Source organism: Synchiropus splendidus, chromosome 7, assembly GCF_027744825.2.
Source record: "Synchiropus splendidus isolate RoL2022-P1 chromosome 7, RoL_Sspl_1.0, whole genome shotgun sequence".
NCBI classification, from domain to species: Eukaryota; Metazoa; Chordata; class Actinopteri; order Syngnathiformes; family Callionymidae; genus Synchiropus; species Synchiropus splendidus.
This window is the reverse complement of record NC_071340.1, coordinates 4,876,254-4,898,975: the sequence shown is the minus strand read 5'-3', so window position 1 is coordinate 4,898,975 and position 22,722 is coordinate 4,876,254. Positions and strand designations below refer to the sequence as shown.

Sequence of the window (22,722 nt, the reverse complement as noted above, 5' to 3'; positions counted from 1 at the left end):
TCAATGAGACATGACTCCCATCAGGATATGCAAACATTTAGCAGCAGCAGCAGCTAAAACTCACCTTATAATTTAATATATATATAATTATATAATATATAATTTTTATTATATATTAATAAATATATAATTTGCGGTATTTACTGTATTGATAAGTCAGTTGATCTCAAAATACACTACTACTGGACTACTGGAGTCAATGCTTCTGTGATCACTTTCTGCAGTTAAACAATGTAAAAGAGAAAAAAAGTACAAAACAATGTAAAAGAGAGGTCAGAAGACCACTTCTCGAAATAAATAACTTATTGTATTTTCTCTATTATTATATTATCATTATATTTTATTATTGTATTATATTTTTTCAAAAGATGTTCTGCTAATTAAAATGTCATTGTTGTGTTGTTCCTCGATTGGTCAAATGAATGAATGAATGAATGAATGAATGAATGAATGAATGGTAATGGTAAGGGCAAATATCCCAATTCAGGGGTCGGATGCAAAGTGAAATATTGGTTGGATTAGTGCATCTCTAAAAACAAAGGTGCTAATGTGACCGTGCAGGATAACCAGATATTAAAACAAGTTGGCCTCCTTGTGCTGAACACCCTCTCTCTCAAACAAAATTTTTAAAGTTTCTGGAGAGCCAAGAGATCATACAACTTTTGACTGAGTGTTGCGACTGAAATATACATGGGGAATTGACGGTCAGCACGATTTTAAGCAGAAATTATTGAGTTGGGGGGTGAAGATTTTGACATGAATGTTGAGGAGGAATGTCAAAAAAGTTCTGCTGAGACATGGGATCTGTTTGCAGATTGGAGCACTAATGAACTGCTGTCCTGAGATTCAAGAAACATTGCATGATTTAATCCACAGTCATGAGATCAGAATGTGTTGCTGCCGCTTTGATGGATTAACATTGTCATGGGTGAAGAAGAAGAAAATTTAGAGTCATGGGCTGACAGGAAGATGAATTGAACCTTTTATATTGTGAGGTGATTTTTGTACCAATTAGACGCTGATGTCACATTGTCTGTCCAAGTGCGGTGGGCAAACTCCTGTGGAAGCGGCTGGCATGAACAACTTCTGAATGGAGGTTTGACATTTGAGTCAAATCAGCGAGTGCCTCTAGGCTGTAAGCCTTACTGTGAGCCCTACGCTGTTACCTGGAACAATGTAGGTATTAATTAATTTGTTATATGAGAATGCAATTTATTGAGCTGTTCAATATTCAAAAATGTTGAAACATAAAAGAAATATTATTCGGAAAGACTTGAAACAATATTTCCCTGGTAAAAATATCCAAAAATATTGAATCATAGAAAAATATTTGGTGCTAATAAGTTAAGACACCATCTATAACAGGGGTGTCCAAACTTTTTCCAAAGGGGGCCAGATTTGGTGTGGTAAAAATGTGCGGGGCCGACCTTGGCTGATGTTCTTTACGTACAACAACAGTATATTTAAACAAATTGTAGCAGGCCATTATGTGTTTCACATTTGCTTTTTTATTATAATTTCAACAGTCTTAAGCATGTGTTTTGGGTCATTTAAAACATGCATATCACATGCAGCAGAATATTCACATAACTTAAGAAGTAATTGTACTCTTGAGTGCAAATTACATTTGAAGCATGAAATATATCACCATGACAGTTCAATGTTCTGTGAAAGGTTTGCAATGCTCTGCGATCAGTGCTGCTACCTCGTAACTAGCCTTTGTAGCATTCTCATTTGACTCTCGGGCTCTTGCGAAATACTGCTGCTGTGAGATTAAACTAGCTTCAAGTTGCTTCATTTTCTCGCTGCGTTCCTTCACTGTAATCTTGTCGTACATGTCAGCATGTCTCGTTTGGTAATGTCGCTTGACATTGAACTCTTTAAAAACAGCCACTGTCTCTTGGCAAATGAGGCATACGCAGTTGTTGCGTATTTCAGTGAAGAAATAGTCCTATTTCCACCTGTCACTGAAGCGTCGGCCCTCGCAGTCAACTTTCCTTTTGTTGTTTATTATCGCTATTTTAGAAAATTGGGGGTAAAGCGTCATACGCAGTGATGTCGCTCAGAGTGCTGCTGCCCTCTAGTGGGTAAACGAGTAACAGCATTTAGTGTGTAAGCTACTTCATATGCTGGTAGCAGTACTGCTGCTGAATTTAATAAGTCTATGTGCGGGCCAGACATTATTGATTTTATGACAGAGGCTGCGGGCCGGATGATATTTGACCATGGGCCGCATTTGGCCCCCGGGCCGGACTTTGGACATGTCTGATCTATAAGGAAAATCATTCATCATTTTAATAAATAGAGGTATTCAAAAGTTTCCAAAATAATATGATGTATCATAAAACTTTCACGGATTTAATAAGTCTGAAGAACATTATTTACATAATATAATAAATAAAATATGATCAAAATTATTTTTTGTGAACAAAGATAGTTAGAAAATTAAGTCAGAAGGATTATAGCCAGAAAATGATGACTATAATTTATGATGTGGGTAGAGAACCTTTTATAAAAACATGTGATATGTACATTCAGATATGCAATTTCAAGTATAAGAGAAATAACAAAAACATTAAAAGTACACAAAACTGGATTAAAAAAAGTGAAGTCCAGAAAATAGAAATGAAAGAAAAGAAATCCGTCGCAGAACTTTAGTGCTCTGGATGGTTCCTCTTCTTGGACTTCATTACTTCTCTGGGTTGCATATGAAAATCCTCACCTTTTCCTTCCTAAATGCCTTGTCATTTTGTTAATTGTCTTCTTGGTAAATACTGGTTCTTTAGTGTGCATCTCATCCTCACTCTCATGGCGTAATACTGTAAATAGACCTTGGCAGAGTGGAGCTTTGCGTCCTCAAGCTAAACTTATGCAACGCTGAAGGTTGCCTTTGTCATCTGTACAGGACACAAACATCCACTTTCCCCAACGTCCATATACTTGCCATGGGCGAGGATATGTTGTAGTATGAGTAGTTGCTGCTGCAGCTTGTAGCTTGTGTGTTGAGTAGTGCAGGTAGACTTGTGAAAGCAGCCTGAGAAATTTCACTCACACCTTGATTTGGTGATGTGAATGTAGAGCTGCGATGTATTTTACACCCTCTCCCTCTTTGGCCAGGAAAAAAGAGATTTGATATTCTCCTTCCTCCTGGGGTGGAGGACGAGCATGAGGGTACTTAAGCAAGCTCATGCTGACTAGAGGGACTTTAAAGTGCTAACACATGCGCTGACACACAAGTGCATTAACCGCCCTGGCTTGGATGCATTTGATCAGAATCAAGTGTCTCCTATTGCCTCGACAGCTTAGAGAACATGTCCTGCTCGAATCATGTGTCCAAGTGCATTGCTACTCAGTATTTCCTCCACTTTCTGTCCTCACTGGCAAATTAGCCGCAGCACTGAACCACCTGCCTCCAATCAGGATCAGATGATGAGTCGGCAAATGAAAAATAAAACGGTCAAAGATGCTGGAGCTGTGCCTGAAGTTTAGCAAATGGATTCCAACTAGGGCTGTCACGAAATCAAATTTTCTATTTATGATTATCGTGGCCAAAAAAAAAAATCACAATAATGATATCGGCACAATATTGACAAACATTTTGATAGTAATGGTGTAATCATTAAAATTAATCTTTTACTTTATTTATGTTGTTGCTTGTGCGAATATTTGAATTTTCACCTCAAAAAATTAATGTTGATAAAAACAGGATTCCTGCAACATTGTATTCCCTAAAATAAAACAGAAGTTGTGAAAATGGAAGTGCGTGGTGTACTGTAGTGATGAAACTGTCTTTTTTTTATATATATTTTGTCGATATGCTTTTCTGTTTTTGCTTGTTTCTTGGTGCATATTTATTTTGTCATTTCTATCTAGTTGAGTATTTATCTTTACCTTGTAATCTGCGCCGCGGGCGACAAGGAAACTTAAGTTGGATTCTCTGTGTTAAACATAGCGTTGACAGTAAAGTGGTTAATAGCTGATTCACCTCTGCTGACATTAACAATGGCCAACAGTACATCAGTATTAAAAACTACAGCTTAGACTCAGAGACACGATATATATACTCACGTTGCCACCATCTTTTGAGACCTCTGAATTCAGTGCGGTGTATTCTCCTTAGAGTAGACCCGCAGAAGACCTACCTCTCTCTCTCCCTCACTACCTTCATTCCCACAGATCAATCAGGCCTATAAGAGAAAATTGAATCTTTCATCTCAAACCAATTCCTCTTTACCGATCAAACATCAGACCAGACCAGCGAACCATTGTTTATTTTGGCGTGTGATTGACAGACGCGGTTTCCGCTGTGATGCAATGAGTTTTGATTGATTTGACGCCAACAGAAATAACTGCTGAGCAGAAGAGGCGACGCACCCGTATTCACAGCCAGACTGAAAATGGCCGTCTGCTAGAGAATTAAATTGTGGCGAAGTGACGTTTTGTCACTTATCGTTTTCCACATGTTGTCCAACTGTTGTCAGCTGTCAAGTTGACTTTCATTCATGCTCCAGAAAGCTTCCTACTGTGTTGAAGTGTACAACAATCATGTCGATAGCTTGTCTTTAAAGCAAATCCTCGTGGAGCATCTAACAAGGTGACATTTTGTCCTCTTCCACAAGACTGCTCATTATTTTTGACTGCTCTTTTTATTTGAAAATTGGTTTCCGAAGCTTGTTTTTCTTATCTGTGCAGGGCAGGTTGACTTAACACACTCTATTCACAGACACCCTGCTTTGTATTTGTGCAGTCATACACCCTTACAGATCCTCCCTCCTGGGACGCCTACTGCTGAGCAGCTTCAGTGGAGCAGATGGGATGAAGGGCAAAGGCGGCTCACTAACTGCTGCCCCTTTTTTTTAAGTAGCTTTTGTTATTCATAGAATCACGAAAACAAGTGGTGCATTCGTTTACATCACAGGAAACGCCACAGTCACTTGCGAATGGCGTCAGCTGGCATCACACGTCCATTCAGTCCTTGCAGCTATATGTGCTTAAATGATATGTCACACACGCCTTGTGCATGGCCTTCTTCTCTGGTTCTTGTTTGACCATGTCTTTCCTGTTTTCCAGTATCACTATCTTTGGCACCGGAGCCAAGTGGTTGTCAGTACTGCAGGAGAGGAACCTCAAACCCTGTGAGTAATTAACAAAATAACACCACTCAAGCAGAGGTATTTGTGAGCACATGCTTCCTCATATTACCTTCTCTGAGCAGATGTTTAGGCAGATGGTTAACTATTATTGCAATGATGCTGTTTGACGTCTGATATTGCTTACTGCACTTTGGTACTTGACATTGAGTCGGGTGATTACAAATGCTGTTTTTGTTATTCCTGACAGTCAGCAGGAGACACAATAAATATGTTAGTGCTACAAATCTGGAGAAATGAGTTTCGTGTTTATGTTCTTTTGCGTTGAAACTAGCTGCTTTTCTTGTTGCCGCTGTGGTCTGACTTACTGATATTGACAACTTGCTTACAGCTCATGCTGTGGGCCTGAACCATTTCATGCAGGCGGGCAGACCCAGGTGCAATACAAAGTAAATCAACACACTGTTTATTATTGGGGTTAGGGTCCGAATTAAGCAATGTGTGAAGTTTTGAACCTGGCTTTTACCGGAGAACAATATATGAGGAGTCTTTAATGATATAAACAAACAAAAGTAGAATCACTCACATGCTCATGTCTAGCTGGGTGCAAGATGCAATTCTTTCAGTTTGAAACTGTGTGCACTATTTTCCCATTCAGCAGGAAAACTGAATCAATCCCCCAAAAATATTACAAAATGTCCATGGTCTTTGGAAAACATTGATTTCTGCGCAGTTTTGCGATTTTGTAATGGCCTCTACCGTAACCTTTTAAGGCACTTAATAATGTGTTGCGCCTCAGTTGAAGTTACCAACGGGCTCCTTACCATAATGGAGGAGTTCAAGTATTTTTCACAAGAGAGGGATCACCTCCTCAGCGGAAATGAGCTAAGCCAGCAGACAAAGCTTTTGAGTTACTAGTTTTTTTTGTGTACCTAATCTCTCCTTTATCACAAACTTTGGAGAGTCATCAATGATTCAAGGATTATTTCCTTTGCAGGGTGTAATCCTCTCATGGACAGAGGGTCACAGGGTTTGTCATCTAGCTCCTCCACATTGATGAAAGCCAGTTGAGGTGGTATCTTGTCAAGATACCTCACTTGAGGCCTAGCTTGTCTAACTGGAAAAGACCTCGGGGCAGGTTGTGTTGGGCTTGTTGGAGAGATTGTGTCTCCCAGCTTTCCTGGAAACACCTTGGTACATTGTACAACTGAATTTTGTATCTGGGTCAGCGGAAAAGCAGCTGTATGACTTAATGTACATGTCTGCCACACTCTAACGTCTAGTCATCATTAGAACCCCCTGGTTCCATCCTTCAATCAGTCCTGCTTGGCTCCATCATTGTCTTTGGATGATTATTAGAGGAATAGAATGCGAGAGAGGAGTCTTATACCTGGTTTATCCTTACTTTTTGACTCTTGACTTTTTGACTCCTTGTCTGGTCCTTATGCCTTTGTTTGGACCATTTGGCCCAACCCCACGAAACCAAGCCTCAATTTGAGGTTGTCTTAGTTTAAAGCCATTTGTTTTGGATGGTTAGGTTTAGGGTGAGAAGCTGGGAAAACATTATTGCAATGAACAGTCCCCACAAAGATAGTGTGACAAATGTGTCTGAGACAGAGAAATGATGCCTCTGTGGAAGAGGGTTAGTGGGGGATGCTTCCTTTCCGGCTGTCCCAACGGATAGGCCCTTTTCCCGGGGCTGACATTTGGACCAGACACCTGGAGGCATGGCATGGGGTACAACAGTTCTGTGGGGATGTGCTGTATGTTTTTTTTAGAGAGAAGCGCGTTTGCTGATGGAGATTTATTAGTTTGCAGGGTGATATTAGCTTGTGGCCATGTTTTGGTTTAGTCTACTATGTTGTAACACATCAGGAATCAAGTGGCATACTACATATAAACTTTCTGCATATTAAATATTCTGCGACAAAATAACTGCTGTTTTGAATTCTCCTCACGGACAAACAAGTATTCAAATGTATCAGGCGCTCTCCCTGGAATTTCCCCCAGCCCCAAAACTGCCTGGAGTCATTTTACTGATGTCCGTTGTATGGCTGAATGGCTGAACTGGGATTGCATCGCTCTTGAATTTGTAATGGCCAATGTCTGGTTAGTAGAAGGGTAGGGCTCAGAGGAGGATTGGTACCCTGAAAAGAGGCTGATATTTATAGACAAGACAGATGACCAGGATGGTGTCTGCCTGAGCACTGAAGCAAGATGTGAGAAGAGATGGGAGTGAAAAACGGGGAAACAGAGGATTAAGTCTGGATAGAAAAGGAGCAAGATCACTGGGACCCCTTCTGAGGTTGGGAAAGTGCCAATCAAGGTGGGGACCTCAAACAGACTGGAGGTGCAAGTATAAGGTCTTTGTTGTCTTTGGTTGATCTCGGGTAGAGGCATTGTTTGGCTGAAGCAAGAGAAAGAAGATTAGATGGTTTCTTGCTGGAACTCAACGAAGGTCTGCCTACTAATATATCTGAAAATTTGACTATAGCCCGGTGACTTCAGCTGAAGAGCTTGGGGTGTCCAAGTAGAATAAAGTCAGCAATCATCTTACCCTCATAGTCTTCATAGACACTTCACATCAATCTGAGCTGCGTGTCTCTCTTATGATACCTGTCCTTTCTTTGTCCATTTGTCCTGCAGCAGAAACACACAGCCTCCAGTCTCTTCACACCATCCTGTCCACTGGATCTCCCCTCAAACCTCAGAGCTATGACTACGTCTACCGCTGCATCAAGAGCGACGTGCTGCTGGGGTCTATCTCAGGTGACAACATGAGCACACTTCACCTGCTTTGCACCACCTCCACAACAGCTTCAGTTGTTTTAGTTGATTGAACTGAACTGCTCAATAGAAATTCTGACTCTGGCTCTTCTTAGCTCATTGTCTCAACATTGTCTTTAACATAAAGTCTGAGATGTCTGACACACATTTAGGCTGTGTTAAAATGGCAACACGGCCAGAGAAAATCTAATTCTTTAGAGAAGCTCCTGTCTGTACGATGGCAGTGCCATTTATTGCGTGACTGCCTGGTTGTTGATAGGCAGTGTATTAAAATAAACAGCAGTGGAGAAAGCTCGTAGAGACTCTGGCAGCAACTGAGACTCCAAGAATCACTGACATGGCTGTGGAACTATCCATAAATATGCAGTATGAAATAGTCACACATGTTCTACAAAGTTGGTTTTGTTAAATTCCAACATTAAATAAGTGTATAACTGAATTCATACTCATTTTTTGTAAAAACAGAATAAAAACATTAGTCTTTTTTCTAACTACATCTTGGTTGACATTGTCAGTTACCCTTAAACAGTGCAGCCACAAGCTCCTGCTCTGTGACACTTCATCATCAGCATCAGTGGACACCATCATATAGAACTCTGGTGTACTGTTCCCAAAGTTCCAACACCTTGCTACAGTACCACAGTTCTCCAGTTTGAAGTATGGATGCACTCTGGAAGCTGTTTTCAAAAGTTGTCAGGCAGTGACTGCATACAACACTACACAGTGACAAATTCTGTTGTTTTCATCCCGGTGTAAAAGAAATTCCACCTGTGAGCTGAACACCCTGAAATTAGGAAGAGGATTGTGTCCATGCTCTTCCACCAGAACAGCAGGTTGTGCCCCGGCAAGTTACTGCCCGGTTGTCAAGGGCAACAGCAGGCTGCTACCATGTTGGCTGCCAAGCAGCCTTTCCTTGACCCGCTGAGGTTGTTGCTCTCTTCAACTGTGTGTGTTAGTGGATGTGTGTGCGTCCAACCACTGTTGCAGCATATGCTAGTGAGTGACTGGTGGTCACTGGGGCATGTGTGCTGAGACCTGCTGAGATTGTCCATTTACATTCTAAAAAATGCACACATCAATCATGGTTGTTCGAGACAGCTTTGTGTTTTCTTTGTCTTTTTATGTATTTATTTTCAATTTGTTGTTGATCATGGCGTGTTGCTGGCATTAGACATTCAAATTGTTGTATCACATCTAACAGCTTGATACCTGCAGCTCCTCAAGGTTGAGAAGCAGTTCTAGAATGGTAGTTGTAACATTGGCATGAAATTGGTAGGATGACAGTTGAGGACAGCGGAAATGCTTCTGGTTGACAATTGTTTAACTATAGTTTAGCATTATTGTGTGAGGATTGTGTCTGCAAATTTATGAAAGGGCATTACTGCAAACGAAGTCAGTTCACAACGAAGATGTTGAGCTTCACATTATTCAGAGTCTGTGCATGTGGGCTTGTAGGGGTAACACATGAACAGACCCCTGTTGCTTGTCATTGGGTGGTTTATCACTTGGCCTGCTGGATTCTCAGCATCCTCATATGAAGCCGTCTGACTGCCCATATGTTCTCTCTGGTTGTTTCCGCCTCTGCCAGAGTTTGCATCTTTTTCTAATGTAAAATCCACTGGCCTGGTCGACGTGTTGCTCTTTAGTGGGGGGAATCAGGAAAAAAAACAAAAAGAAACTTTCCTTCTTTTCTTATCTGTGGCTTCATCGCTCCAAAATTCTCATTAAGCCTCCCAACAACATCAGTGACGTACAAATAAAGACATAAAAAATGTAATGATCGATTACCATGTTACCCGTTTAGCAACATACATAGGAGATACCATTCTTAGAATGTTTTTTTTAGCCTTTCTCTTTTAATGATTGCTTTTAGCTCTTTTATTACTTCAACAACAATGGTCGTTAACTTTTTCCTGACCGCATCTATGTTGGAGTTCAACAATGCAGCCTGAGATCAGCTGCGACCAGCCACACAGAAGATGGAGAGCCCAGAAATCCCCAGAGAAGGAAGTAAGGATGACGTAAGACTGTAAATCTGAACGAAGAAGCTGAGATATAAGCCTTATCATCCTTCTCACCGTGGGGAACAATATAGACAGCTAGTGGGACTTGTGACATGACTGCACGAAGACATCCCAGACACTAATATAACTGTGGATGGCTTTCAGACTGTTTCGGGCGGACAGGTTTCGCCGTGGGACTGGCAAGAGAGAAGGTGGAGGACTTGCTATTCTTAACAACAACAAGTGGTGTCGTGTTTGTATGGAGGAGCATATGTCTAGCCCGATTACTGGACTACATATTACTTGCAACAAGAGTTCTGACACACGATAATCCTTGTTGTTTACATTCCTCCGACCGCAAGTGACGTCATCCATGCAGTAGTCGCAGGATTCATCACCACTGGATACATCAACTTCTCTGTGGACGGTGTTTTCCCTTCAGTGACTACGCTGTTTCCCAAACAACAAGCTGTGGGTCACGAGAGACATCCATGCCCTGCTGAATAAGAAGACAAGGGTCTTTAGAGAGGGACAGGGACCAAATGAAGTTGTTCCAGAGGGAGGGCACATTGCAAAGACAGCTGCAGGAGGAAGCTGAAGCACAAACTGCAGCAATGGTATCACTGGTTACAAACCATTTGGCTGCCAGACAACAACAAGAAAAGTAGGTACCGAACGAGCCAATGAGCCTAATCTGTTTTTCAATGTATTTGATGAAAGGTTCGTTGACTACCCCTTCCCCAGCTGCTCAACAACCCTTTACCAGCAGACCTCCTGCCTTACTCGCCTTCCTACCGGCTCAGTCCTTCCTGACTTCAGTCCATCTGTCCCCACACCCTCCACCCTTAACTCCGCCAGCGACACCAACGCTGCACAGACATAAAACTACAGAGAAAGTGAGGAAGGAGCTGTGCAGAGCTGTGTTTACAAGAAGGGCAAGAGTTGACTATTTCCTGAAGAGGTTCCATTCATTCTGTGTTTGTGAAACCATGCTGAGGATGTTCTATTGTACAGTGGTTGCTTGTGCCATCTTCTGTGCTATTGTGTGCGGGGGCTGCAGACTAAGGGCAGCAGATGCCAACAAGATCAGCAGGATCATCAGGAAGGCTGGCTCCACCCAGGAGGTCCAGTTGGTCCTTGCCTGTGGTGTCTGAGAGGTGGATGCTGTGTAAACTACAAAGTATCCTGGACAACGTAGCTCATCCTCTCTATAGGGTGTTAACATCATATACAAGCAACTTCTGCGACAGAAATCTTCCTCCACGATGTAAGACAGAACGCCAGTCCTTTGTTCCAGTGGCCATCAGACTTTTTAACTCATCCACTGCTGGCCATTAGAGGGTCTGTACAGACACTGTGCTCTGGACCATGGTCACATTCACTTTATCAGGCAAATTGTTGAATATTTTATATCCCTTCGCTAACTGCTGTGTCTGGCATTTTTAGTTACTGTTTTGATTTATTTGATGGTAGTCTTTCTAAATCATACGGTGTACTATGCAACTTTTAGTTGATATTTTTTTACAAGCGTTGCACGGTAATTTAGTAACACAACACTGTATTCACTCTCAAGAGGCATACAGGAGAAATAATGTAAGATTACGTAGTGTTTAGTGTGCATGTGTCACTCACCCTTACAGGACATCCACTTGGTTGCTCACTAGCACACTGTGGAACTGGTGTGTGTGTGCTCAAGTCTCACTGAATCTGTGCTGGACTGCAAAGTCAATCGTTCTCAAACTGTAAACCGTTTTCTTGGTCTGAAACAGTTGAAGTTCGATTTCTTTAAAAACATTTATCCAATAATGTCAACCCTAACCCAACCTCGTAAATAAATGCATAAAGTTTCTATCTGGTCAAACCCAATAAACATGACAATTAGGTGTTGACATCGCATACAGAGAGAGTGATTTTCCGTATGCTATGGAATCAGACTTCCCAGCAAAAGTTTTTGCTTCTGAAATGGAGCATTCGAGTCATGAAAACAGTCTGATACCGATACACACATTCATTAAAATGTGTACATTTCATCTTCTCCTGTTTGTCGCTCATTGTTCACCCATTCACAGCATGACCTGAGAGCAAGATCCGATTCTTAAGGGGCAATATCGGAGGGCTTAATCCTTACCCGTACTGTTCTTTTTGAACATGTTGGGAAGTTGCAAATGCAACCTATGGTGCGAGAGGGGACTGAAATGAAAGCCTAATGTGCCAATATGCAACCCTTCTATCTTTTCTATAGTCATTTCATCAGTTTCAAGTGAGCTCGCAGTGTAGTTTAGACTATTGTTCCCACAAAGAAGATAGCATTCTGAGGACTCTCTGTTTCTGTTTTAGCAACACTACACTGCTTTACCTTATGTCACAAACTGAGCTACGATCAGTCCAGGATGGCATGCAGTGCTTTCCGGCTTCACTGTGTGTGACAGCCAAGAAGACGAATGACGAAGGAAAATGGTGTCGATTGTGGATTTTAAAAAATGTTCAGCCCGTCAAACTCTCAAAAATTATGTTTGTTGTACGGAAGCCGCTTTGGCTACATTCTTCTAAAAAGTCATCACCTTAAAACATCGGCAACAGATGTTGAGCTTACTGGATACACAACATCTCCATCAGCTGTTTCACTAGCTGCCACAAAGCTACAAACGTCTCAGCCTCTAGCAGTCACAATTTAACCCCAAAATTACACTGGCAGAACACTGTTGGTGAGACTATGAACTCATCAGGGATCTACGAGAGATGTCAAACATTGATTTGCCTATCCGTACACCTATTTGACAATTATATTGATTTAGTTGATGTTGGCCACAAATTCCAGCAATGCACAAGAGGCTTCAGAAGTTTCACCATGAAACAATTAAATTCAATTTTGATACAAACTATTTAAAATATGATACCTCTTTTATGATATGTTACCAATTTATGCTATGGTTGATCTTGCGTTTTTCGTTTTCCATTTTGTCTTGTTGCACTCCTGTACAGCCACCTCATTTGTGACAGTCATGCTGAATGTCCCTTCCATATAAGGGGAGGAAAAAAGTGAAAAATTTTATCTTGGTATATCATTATTGTTACATAAGATGGCACTTATCATGATAGATTCTCACTAGAGGAGTGAGAAGAATGTCTTGGTATTCGATGGTTCAGAATATTTCAAGGTAATGAAAGTGCTGCAGGTACATCAAGTTTCGATTACAGTAAGGTACGAGAGTGGCACCTGACTGCATCAGACAGCGCCCCATCTGAGTACAGGACATCCAGATCTGACTTGATACTTAACACCAGTGATCAGTGGTGTAGTCTACATGAAACAGAGGTATAAGCTGTAGCGTGTGCCTTCTTGGAAAGGTCGGTGATTTCTGTATACCATTTTAAAATTCCATGAAGATACATGCCTAACATCATATTAGTTAAATCGGGGCCCCACATCGAGACCCATTAATCATGGTAATTGATCCATTGGGGCTGTGTATATGCAGCTATCTCGCAATAGGATATGTATCCCAATACAGGAGTGGTGAGACAATACATCGTGATATATTCCAGTACTGTAACTTCAACAATATATAGTAATAAGAGAATAAATCAGATAATGCCGTGCACTTTTATGTGCACTCCAACAGAGGAATGACTTGCTTATCAACAAAATCCAAAAGATAAATCTTATGCAGCACTATAGCCAAGTATCTGGATATTGATATAGCTGACATAAATAAGACAATAACACAATCAAGGATTGTGATATTTTAGCAAAAATATTGACATTGCGCAATCAAGTATCTCACTATTTGAGCATATCCATATTTTCCTTACATCCGAGCTTCAATGATCCGACAGTTCCTCGCTGTGCCAGGAACACATTACTATTTTACTCCCCAGTCTTTATTTTCTGTCTTGATCATTGCACCTGGAGGACAGGTCCGTGTAAATGGTGAGTATGAAAAATGGAACTCTAGGTCTTTCGTTGGTGTATATGCAGCAAAAATATTCTGCATGTTTTGCATTTATGCAATACTAAAACAAATTTTAAATCAACTATTCTGATGACAATATATTGTCATCACACTACTTGCCATTCCCGTATGTTTTTTATTTTCATCCTGTTCATAATGGATGTCTTCATCATAAGTAATCACTGCAGAGTATTGTGTTCAATTATTGTTTGACATGAAAACACTTGTGCAATAAAAACATAACTGAGATGGATGTTCATCACTTGGTGGGCTGCAATCATTCCACTGGATTGGAGGAGCTGCTTGTGTGTGGCATTATGTTCGGTGATGAATGTCTTGTGCCCTTGCATATGTAGGAACTCAATTGTTACAGCACAACTAACCATGTGTGTGTTTTCACATAATTATCCATGAAACATAGTGTAAATGAAAATGATTGCCTGCCTCTCCTAAACACTCACTTGTGTTTAATCAGAAGACAAAATTGTTCCTCCTGGGATCCAATTAGAGCTCAAAAGAACCTGCTAGACAGTGAGATGAGGATAGAATGAGCATAAGAGGAGATGAAGACAAAGTGGGGGAAGGGCAGGGAGCAGCATGGATGGATGGATGGATGGATGGATAGATGACTGACTGGACGGATGTGGCCTCTGATCTGAGCTGTAAAGGTTGTGGGTGTGAGATGAATATTATTGGATGGTCCATAGAGACAAACGTCTGTTGTGGCAAGTCAAAAAAGATTGTGTGTCTGTATGCGGTTCGCTTTTAGGAATCTGTCTCCACAGAGTTGCTTTGTGGGTCAGGTGAGGTGGAAACAGATCCCTCTCCTGATATTTGGCGACGTTTTCAGGTCTGCTGGTCGTGAGTTGGGCTTCTGCTCTTATCTGTGTCTCGCAATTGCTCATACATGTATCAGATGATTTGGTTCTGTTGGCACCGTCAGACCAAGACCTCCAGTTCTCACTGGAACATCTGAAATGACTATGCAGTCCTCCAAGTCAGAGGACATGGTTTTCAGCTTGGAAATGGTGAATGTCCTGTTGGTTATAATGGTGAAGAAGTAGCTGAGCTGAAAGACGAAGCTCTCCATTCATCAGTCCATTCATTTGTGTCTCACCTATGGTCACTGTCTTTGTAGTGACTGAAAGTACAACCCCGTGGATAGAAGTGGCCGGAATCAGGTTCCTCACAAGGATGTTCGGACTCTCCTAGAAATCGGAGTTAGGCCATCCAGGATAGGTTCGGAACAGAGGAAGGTCGTGGCTCAAGTGTCACAATGCCTCTAGAACTTTCTAGACACATTATAAGGCCGCTGACCCATCACCCTTCCCGAGATTTGATGGTTTTAACTTCACTTTTTCCTCTTTCAGACTCATTTGCATCCAGTGATTCAAACATATTGTGTATTAAACTCTCTTGCATAGCCTCACTTTTGTCATGGCTGCCTATGGGGTCAGACCCAGTTGCTGAATTGTTGTTGAAGGAAGAGAAGGAAACGACACAGGAACACAGGAAATAACATTGCGATACTGGTTCAAGAACAAGTGCCATCATTTTAATGGGGAAATCAGATAATGATGTGCATGAAAACAAAAAGTTTATTCCAGCAGTGGAATGAACAGCTCACTTAATCCATAAAATAGCTCCAGTGTAGAAAATGTTAGTGGTATTAAACATGTTGCAAATGCTGCAGCAGTATCCATGTATTAAATATCAATAGAGCTAACTTAAAATATTGACAATATCTCTTAATCTAGTCTTGTGATATTTGAGTGTATCAAACTCATACATTTTATTTCCTCTCTCCAGGTGGCACTGACATTGTATCGTGTTTTATGGGTCAGAATGTGACAGTACCTGTGTATCGGGGAGAGATCCAAACCAGGAATTTGGGTATGGCTGTGGAGGCTTGGAACCTAGATGGTAAGAATGTGGACATGCAGTTGTGGTCTGTTTTTCACAACCAAAATGTTGCAATATGTGTTGTAGAAGATGTGCTATCCATACCACAGACTGTTTGAAACTATCCCAGGAGAGAGTGCGGACAAAGTTTAATAGCTGTGAGGATTGCTGTTGTGACCTTGAGCAAGCTCTTCTGTCAGCCAGCCGCTCTTCCCAAGGCCCCCGTAGTACATGTGCCGTATTTCGTCATCTAAAAAACTGCAAAAGGCGCAAAACAGAGAAGTGACTGCTGGTAGCCAGGATTTTTTTTCCCCATTCTGATCCACACCACAGAAAAACGATTTCTATCTTCCTAGGAGGCTTCAAAGCTTCAGTGTTTATCTTATTGATTGTAGTCTCTCAATCTCCGACTGCCGATCTCCGCTGCAGGCTGTGATGGTGTTCCTCCACTGCCTGAAAGTAGAGTGGATTGAGGGATAATTTAAAGGCAGTTTTGCAGGAAGAATTTGAGATTATATTAGTTTGCCTCTAAGCTGGTATCGCCGCCCTGAGGGATATGAGGAGGTGGGAAACAACACACTGCAAGATGTATCAGGAGATGAAATAATCACAAGATGGCTTTGTATAGACATTACTTTCGTGTATAGCATCAACCCAAACATCTGCGGTGGGTTCTCAGATTTTAACCTCAGCTCATCTTGTAAGATTGGCATGTCTTGTCTTGTCTTGTAAGATTAGCATTGCATAAATAACATTTTGTTTGTAAGAGATTGACACGTCAGACCAAGCCGGATGACAGCTGAAACCACACAGCAGTGAGCAATAGCAAAGTCGGGTGTCATTTTAGAATCTGGGCGACATTTCGTCAAGCTATATCAAAAGAGCAGTAATAATTTTACTCCAAGTGTTTTGAGATTGACGTATTTCAGGGTAAATGTAGCAGTTCTCAGATATATTTCAGTGCCAACTCCTGTATTTTGGTCATAGAGTGCCTGATTAAACACTAGTATTTCTGTTTATGGCCTCTCTGTTCTGCACCTCAGCAACTTAACCTGACCGGAAATACTTATCTTTTGGACGTGTGCAGGTAAACCAGTGTGGGGGGAAAGCGGGGAGCTGGTCTGCTTGAAACCAATTCCCTGCCAGCCAACACACTTCTGGAACGACGAAGACGGAAGCAAATATCACAAAGCTTACTTTTCCACGTATCCTGGTAACAAGACTCTTTGCTGTCTTACATTTGAGATGTAACTCAACCACAGACTTATCCAGACATTTCCATTTTCATATGTATTTTCAATTGATGGCTATGATAAACACCACATGACAGTAAAATGTTGTCTCCTCTCTGTAGGTGTATGGGCTCATGGTGACTACTGTAAGATAAATTTGAAGACAGGTGGAGTTGTGATGCTCGGAAGAAGGTCAGTGGCGAGCTCGCTATACCTGTTTGTGCTCACGATGCATGATTACTCTTTCACAAGGAAAGCAAATGTTGATTATTTTTCCGGGACCTTTTCACACGATCATTGAGAGAAGTCTAAATGGAGCAGAATGATTTCCTGTGTTTGCTGCCGTGACCCACTTTTGAATCTGCCTGACAGTGACGGGACGCTGAACCCCAACGGAGTTCGCTTTGGCAGCTCAGAGATCTACAACATTGGTGAGATTTTTTGGATTTGATGGCGTATGAAAGATGTACAGATACTAGAGACTGCGATACCACTAAGTGGTCCATCGCATCATGCTTAGCAATCTTTTTCAAATGAATCAAACACTCTTGATGAATATCAGCTGGCACTCATTTCGAAAATAGGATGCATATTCATTGATACATTAATCTTTGACTGAAAATTATATGGCATTTTGCTCTTGAAAGGAAGCATACTGGTGTCAGTGCTGGATTGTGACTAGTTAACCACTCATGGCTTTTGTTAAAATAATGACTTCCGCAATATTATGAGGATATGGTCATTATATATTCATTTATGAGATACAGGCTTTATATTTTTGTTCATGGATGGAAAAGAGAGGGAAATCACAGCAGCTCACTGAAGTTAAGCTCACAAAAGCAGATTAGTAGTGATGGGTAAATGAGGCATCATGAAGTGTTTCAACACAATGACACACTGTGCTGATACTGTATCACTGAATACTGACACCTGCTGGACATTAAAAATCCCTGCAGGCAACCGACTTAACAGACTGAGTTGACACTGTTGTCTGAATTGACACTGAGTTGATGACAGACTGTATACAATAATAACATTAAATCTTCTTTCATTATTATTCTATGTCTTTAAATACTGTGAACATGTATCGTATTGTGAAAAACGTGAAAACGATGTGAATGAGATGCTTGTGGACTCTTTGTTTTTTCAAATTTTTCTTCTGAAAAATACGTTTTTTCCAATATTTTTAAATTTTCTAAATTAAATTATATATAGGAGATCAAAATGGTCCCACACGGCAGACAACTTGCGTTTTCCTTGGAGCTGCCCCCTCAATCCACAAAGACATTCCCAAGGAACCGTGAGATTAGATTGTTTCAGCAGTTGCATCCTGTTGACAGATGTGCTTTCTTATAAACACAGTTCGGCGCATTTTTGACGAATCAACGCAGGCACCTGTTTATTTGTCTTTTTCAAGAGTCTGACTGCAGCTTAAAAGAAAATGTGCAGTAAATGTCCATTATTTTCGTTAATATTTTCCCATTCTTCATGTGTCTCTTCAGTGGAGGCCTTTGAGGAAGTGTCTGACAGTCTTTGTGTTCCTCAATACAACTCTGATGGAGAAGAGCGGGTCATCCTCTTCTTAAAAATGGCTTCCGGTCATCTCTTCATGCCAGACTTGGTGTCTAAGATTAAAGGGGCCATTAGAAAAGCTCTCTCAGCACGACACGTCCCCGCAATCATCCTGGAGACCAGAGACATTCCGGTGAGGAAGGATCACCAATGAACTTGTTTGGCTCTCGCCTCTGTGACACTTCTCTTTTCACTCCTGCAGTACACCATCAGTGGCAAGAAAGTGGAAGTGGCGGTAAAGCAGGTTCTCGCTGGACGGAAGGTTTTACAAAGAGGAGCTTTCTCCAACCCGGACTCCCTGGACCTGTACGAGAACATTCCAGAGCTGCAGAACTACTGAGGAGCAAAAATGTATTTATAAGAGACGAGAAGAATGTTTTAAAGACACTTTTTTTTCGTTCTTGTTGTCTGTCATGTGAGCTTTGATGTGAGCTTTAACATTGGAGTTCTGGAATCGTCATGCCTGTTCGCACGTGACGTGGTTTTAGGGTAGCGGGGTAATCAATTCCATTTTAATAGCATTTCCAGGTGTCCGGTTCAGGTTGGTGGTTTCGTGATCCGTGTGGGAGGAGCTTAGAGGCTTCGTCTCTTACCCCTTGTGAACCAGGTGTCAGGTCAGTCTAGCTCTCTGTTAATCACGTATTCATTGGTTCCAACTCAACAACTTTCCTCTGACCTTTAAGATTTCCTGATCTTAAAATCTTTGATATGCACTTTTCTGTGCTCAGTTACTGTTGAAGCTGAAAATTACATAATGGACAAAAATGATTTCTAATTTCACAATATGAGTATCTAATATTCCATTTTGAAACACCATGTTTGCCCATCTTGAGATTTTTGGAGGGTTCTGTGTCCACAGTAGCGACCATTTGCCGTTTCATGGTGGAAAATTGCAGTTTCTTTGCTTCTACCGACCATTATTCACATAATTTTTAATGAAGTGAAGGAGAATGGCTCTCAGATGGGAAGTCAGTTTAAAGAGCTCTTAAAGCCGTTTCTTTCGCAGTCGACCTGTGACACCTCAATGCCGAAGGCCCCCCCCCCCCGTTGTTGATCCCTCAGACCGTGATCGAAAACTTATTTTAGTCAAATCTTGTTATTGACATTTATTTCAATATCGGTATGATGTCATTTACCCCTAAATGTGTCTATAGTTATTGTGCATCCCTTCTATTCAATGATATCTGCTGCTTTATTGTAAAATAATATAATTTATTTTCTGTTTTAGTTGTTGTTGGCAAGCATTCCTGACAGAACCGGTCATGAGCGACTGAGGCGATCCTCATCAATAAAATAATCAACTAAAACCAATGAAAGGCTTCCTAAAAATGCATCAAAGGTTTTCAAGAGTGCTTTATTTCGTTGAGGACATTTAATCCCAAAGCGAGGCATGTTGGACTCCCAAACCTCAGATGATGTAAACAAAATAAAGACAGGGATGTAACTACCCGTGTGAGTCAGTGTCTGTGTACAGACTGTCATTTTGACGGACTTACGGAATCATCTTGTCAGGTTTTTAAAGTCCCAGTGACCTTTAGAGGAGCGGGTACTCAGAGCTGTCATTCATGTGGAAATATCAAGTGTGATAACGTGCATGTGGAATATGTTGAAATGCTGCCTTGTATAGAACACAAATATGGTAGATTGTGATGTGTGTTGATTTATGGCTTTGTGGTCAATGTGTGTGGATGAGAGGTCTGGGCTCAATGTATGAGCCTGTTGAAGGTGTGCAGATTCCTGTGTTGACAAGAGGGTCGAGGTTTTGTGTGTGGATGAGAAGTTTGGGTCTTGTTTGTAGTCAAGTATGTTATGTCTGAAACAGAGGTTTGGGGACAGGAGATGGGATTTTGGAATTTATGTAGGTTTTGGGGTTGCATGGGTGTGGCTGAAACAATGACTGCAATTACATGCAAAGCGTTGTCCACCTAAGGCAATAGCTCAATTAAGCCACCGATCCTGATTGCGTCATATACATCCGGTTTACATGCAGTGTAGTGAAAATTCACACCTCCACGACGAGGAGTGGCGCTGTGAGCTCTTCAGTTCTTTCGCTTCCTTTGACAGTAGAGGAAGACCAATCGACAGCAAGCTGAGAGGTCGTAAGAAGCTGTTCTATGTCACATGTGCTTCGCCCTCTAACGGCCTTCGCTATTGGTTAATCCACATCGAGGCACTGGCCTCGGCCTGAGACTTCGATTGATTGGCTCTCCGCCCAGGAAGGCACTCCTCACTGTGTATAACACTCTTCGTGTCTGCACTCAGCACATCTCCATCTTTGCATATCTGGCTCTACCTGAGCAAGTTTCCCGCATGCGGGCAAGCATTAAATCATGGGATCTACGAGATCTCTACGAGACGGAGGTAGGGCTCAACGTCTTCCCAAGGACTGCTGAGTCTCATCCTTCCGTGCCAGTGTAGGTACCAAATGTGTCCTACCTGCCACGGAGTGATGACGTCACATATACAATATCTTTTTTTATGCATTATGTATAGCATTTATTTCCACAAAATATTATGTTTGTCATCGAATCGTTTATGTCTGTTCTTCTCCGCTTCAGCTTTGTTTTTCTCAGATAGCGCAAGAAATCACAATAGTCTCCACAGCAGGCACTTATACATATCCATATGAAGGAGTTTTCACCCCTGCCAAATCGGTCCTAACACTTCTGCGTTAGCTAAAAGACGCATTGTGTTTGGCTGACACTTACGGGTTCTTGTTTTTACGACTTGACGACTAAAAATACCTTCAGATGTACATGATTATCTGCTGTGGGATCAATCACGACGTGTTGTTCCGCAGATTGCGGAGAAGAATGGACATAAACTTCACAAACAATTCAATGACAAACATTGCATTTTGTGGAAATAAATGCTATGCATGTGGTAGAAATCGCCTTGAAATCCTTTATTTCAATTTCTTCTGGCTCATTAAAGCATTTTAAAAACGATATCATATATGCCGGATGTGACGTCATCACTTCGCGGCAGATAGGACACATTTGATAAGTGGACACATTTGGTACCTACACCGGCTCTGAGGGGGCTGGCTTGGGCCGACGCAACCGAAGAGGACGACCGCCGCTTCTAACAGACGGAGGTAGGTTTCTACGTCTTCCCAAGGACGATGAGGAGACCATGCTCTCCGATTTGGAGGATGGCACCAGTGAGGCAGTACCAGTGAAACCGCTCCGGAGGGTCTGTGCATCCCCCAGGAAATTCTCCCGATACGCGACAGTGGCAGGACTGAGGCAGAGTCCGCTGAAGATAAAAAAAATAAAAAATAAAAATAAATAAATCTTTAGCGCTACTGAACCAACACCTCCAGGCCAGGCAGCGAGCTCCATCTGCAAGCAGGCGCCAGACTGAAGGTCTCGATCGGCGGGAGAGAGAGGTCAGGTGTGATAGATCCCAGCCACAACCTTCCACATCCGCGGCAAAGATTCAGGATTCCAAGTGGCGGACCAGTTCCCGTCCAAGGACCACGGCAAAGGCCCACTGTGGTTCTCTCTGAGAGCATTGGACAGACCGCCGCTCGGAGTGGATGCACTGGCGCCACTAGGTGGTGTGTCTTCTCAGATTGGTGTGGATCTAAAGGTCTCACGCCATGCAGTTGTCCTGCCTCTGGTGTACTTTCCTTTCTCCAGGAGTTGCGAGATAAAGGACGGGCGGCCTCCACACTGAACGTGCCCGCAGCAGCCATGTCTGTGGGACACCATGGCCTGGGTCGTTGCTCAGTGAGAAATCAACCGATCATCAAGAGGTTTCTGCTCGTTGCCAGACGAGTCAGGCCTCTTATAAGGAGCCTAACTCCGAGATGGAATCTGCAAGTGGTTCGAGAAGGCCCGTGTGAGCCTCCATTCGAATGTCTTCTCTGGAGGACCTAACCCTTAAGACAGTATTGCTCTTAGCCTTGGCTACAGCTAAACAGGTGAGTTATCTGACAGCATTATCAGTCAACCCTAACTGTATGTCATTTGGTGGTGGAAGGGACTCAGTAACCCTTCACCCTAACCCAGCTTTCAAACCGATGGTGATCACCTCGGTGTACTCACAGGTGATCATTCCATCCTCCCCCTCATTAAAATGAGCAAGAGGCGAAACTGCATCTTTTTTGTCCAGTTCGTGCCCTCGCAGGTTACATCAACAGAACTAGGGACTTCAGACTGTCGGACGGGCTGTTCGT

At 42.0% G+C, this 22,722-nt stretch overlaps 1 protein-coding gene across 1 annotated transcript in view; it reads left to right on the top strand.

The window, feature by feature from the left end:
• Positions 1 to 19,983, top strand: part of aacs (acetoacetyl-CoA synthetase) — a 37,646-nt gene extending 17,663 nt beyond the window's left edge. The window contains exons 11-18 of the mRNA XM_053871338.1: positions 5,071 to 5,135; positions 7,737 to 7,859; positions 15,643 to 15,756; positions 16,823 to 16,948; positions 17,090 to 17,159; positions 17,340 to 17,398; positions 18,470 to 18,672; positions 18,742 to 19,983. Coding sequence (XP_053727313.1) covers positions 5,071 to 5,135; positions 7,737 to 7,859; positions 15,643 to 15,756; positions 16,823 to 16,948; positions 17,090 to 17,159; positions 17,340 to 17,398; positions 18,470 to 18,672; positions 18,742 to 18,879 — 898 coding nt within the window. The 3' untranslated portion in view covers positions 18,880 to 19,983. The remainder of the gene's footprint in view (positions 1 to 5,070; positions 5,136 to 7,736; positions 7,860 to 15,642; positions 15,757 to 16,822; positions 16,949 to 17,089; positions 17,160 to 17,339; positions 17,399 to 18,469; positions 18,673 to 18,741) is intronic.
• The last annotated feature ends 2,739 nt before the right edge of the window (positions 19,984 to 22,722 follow it).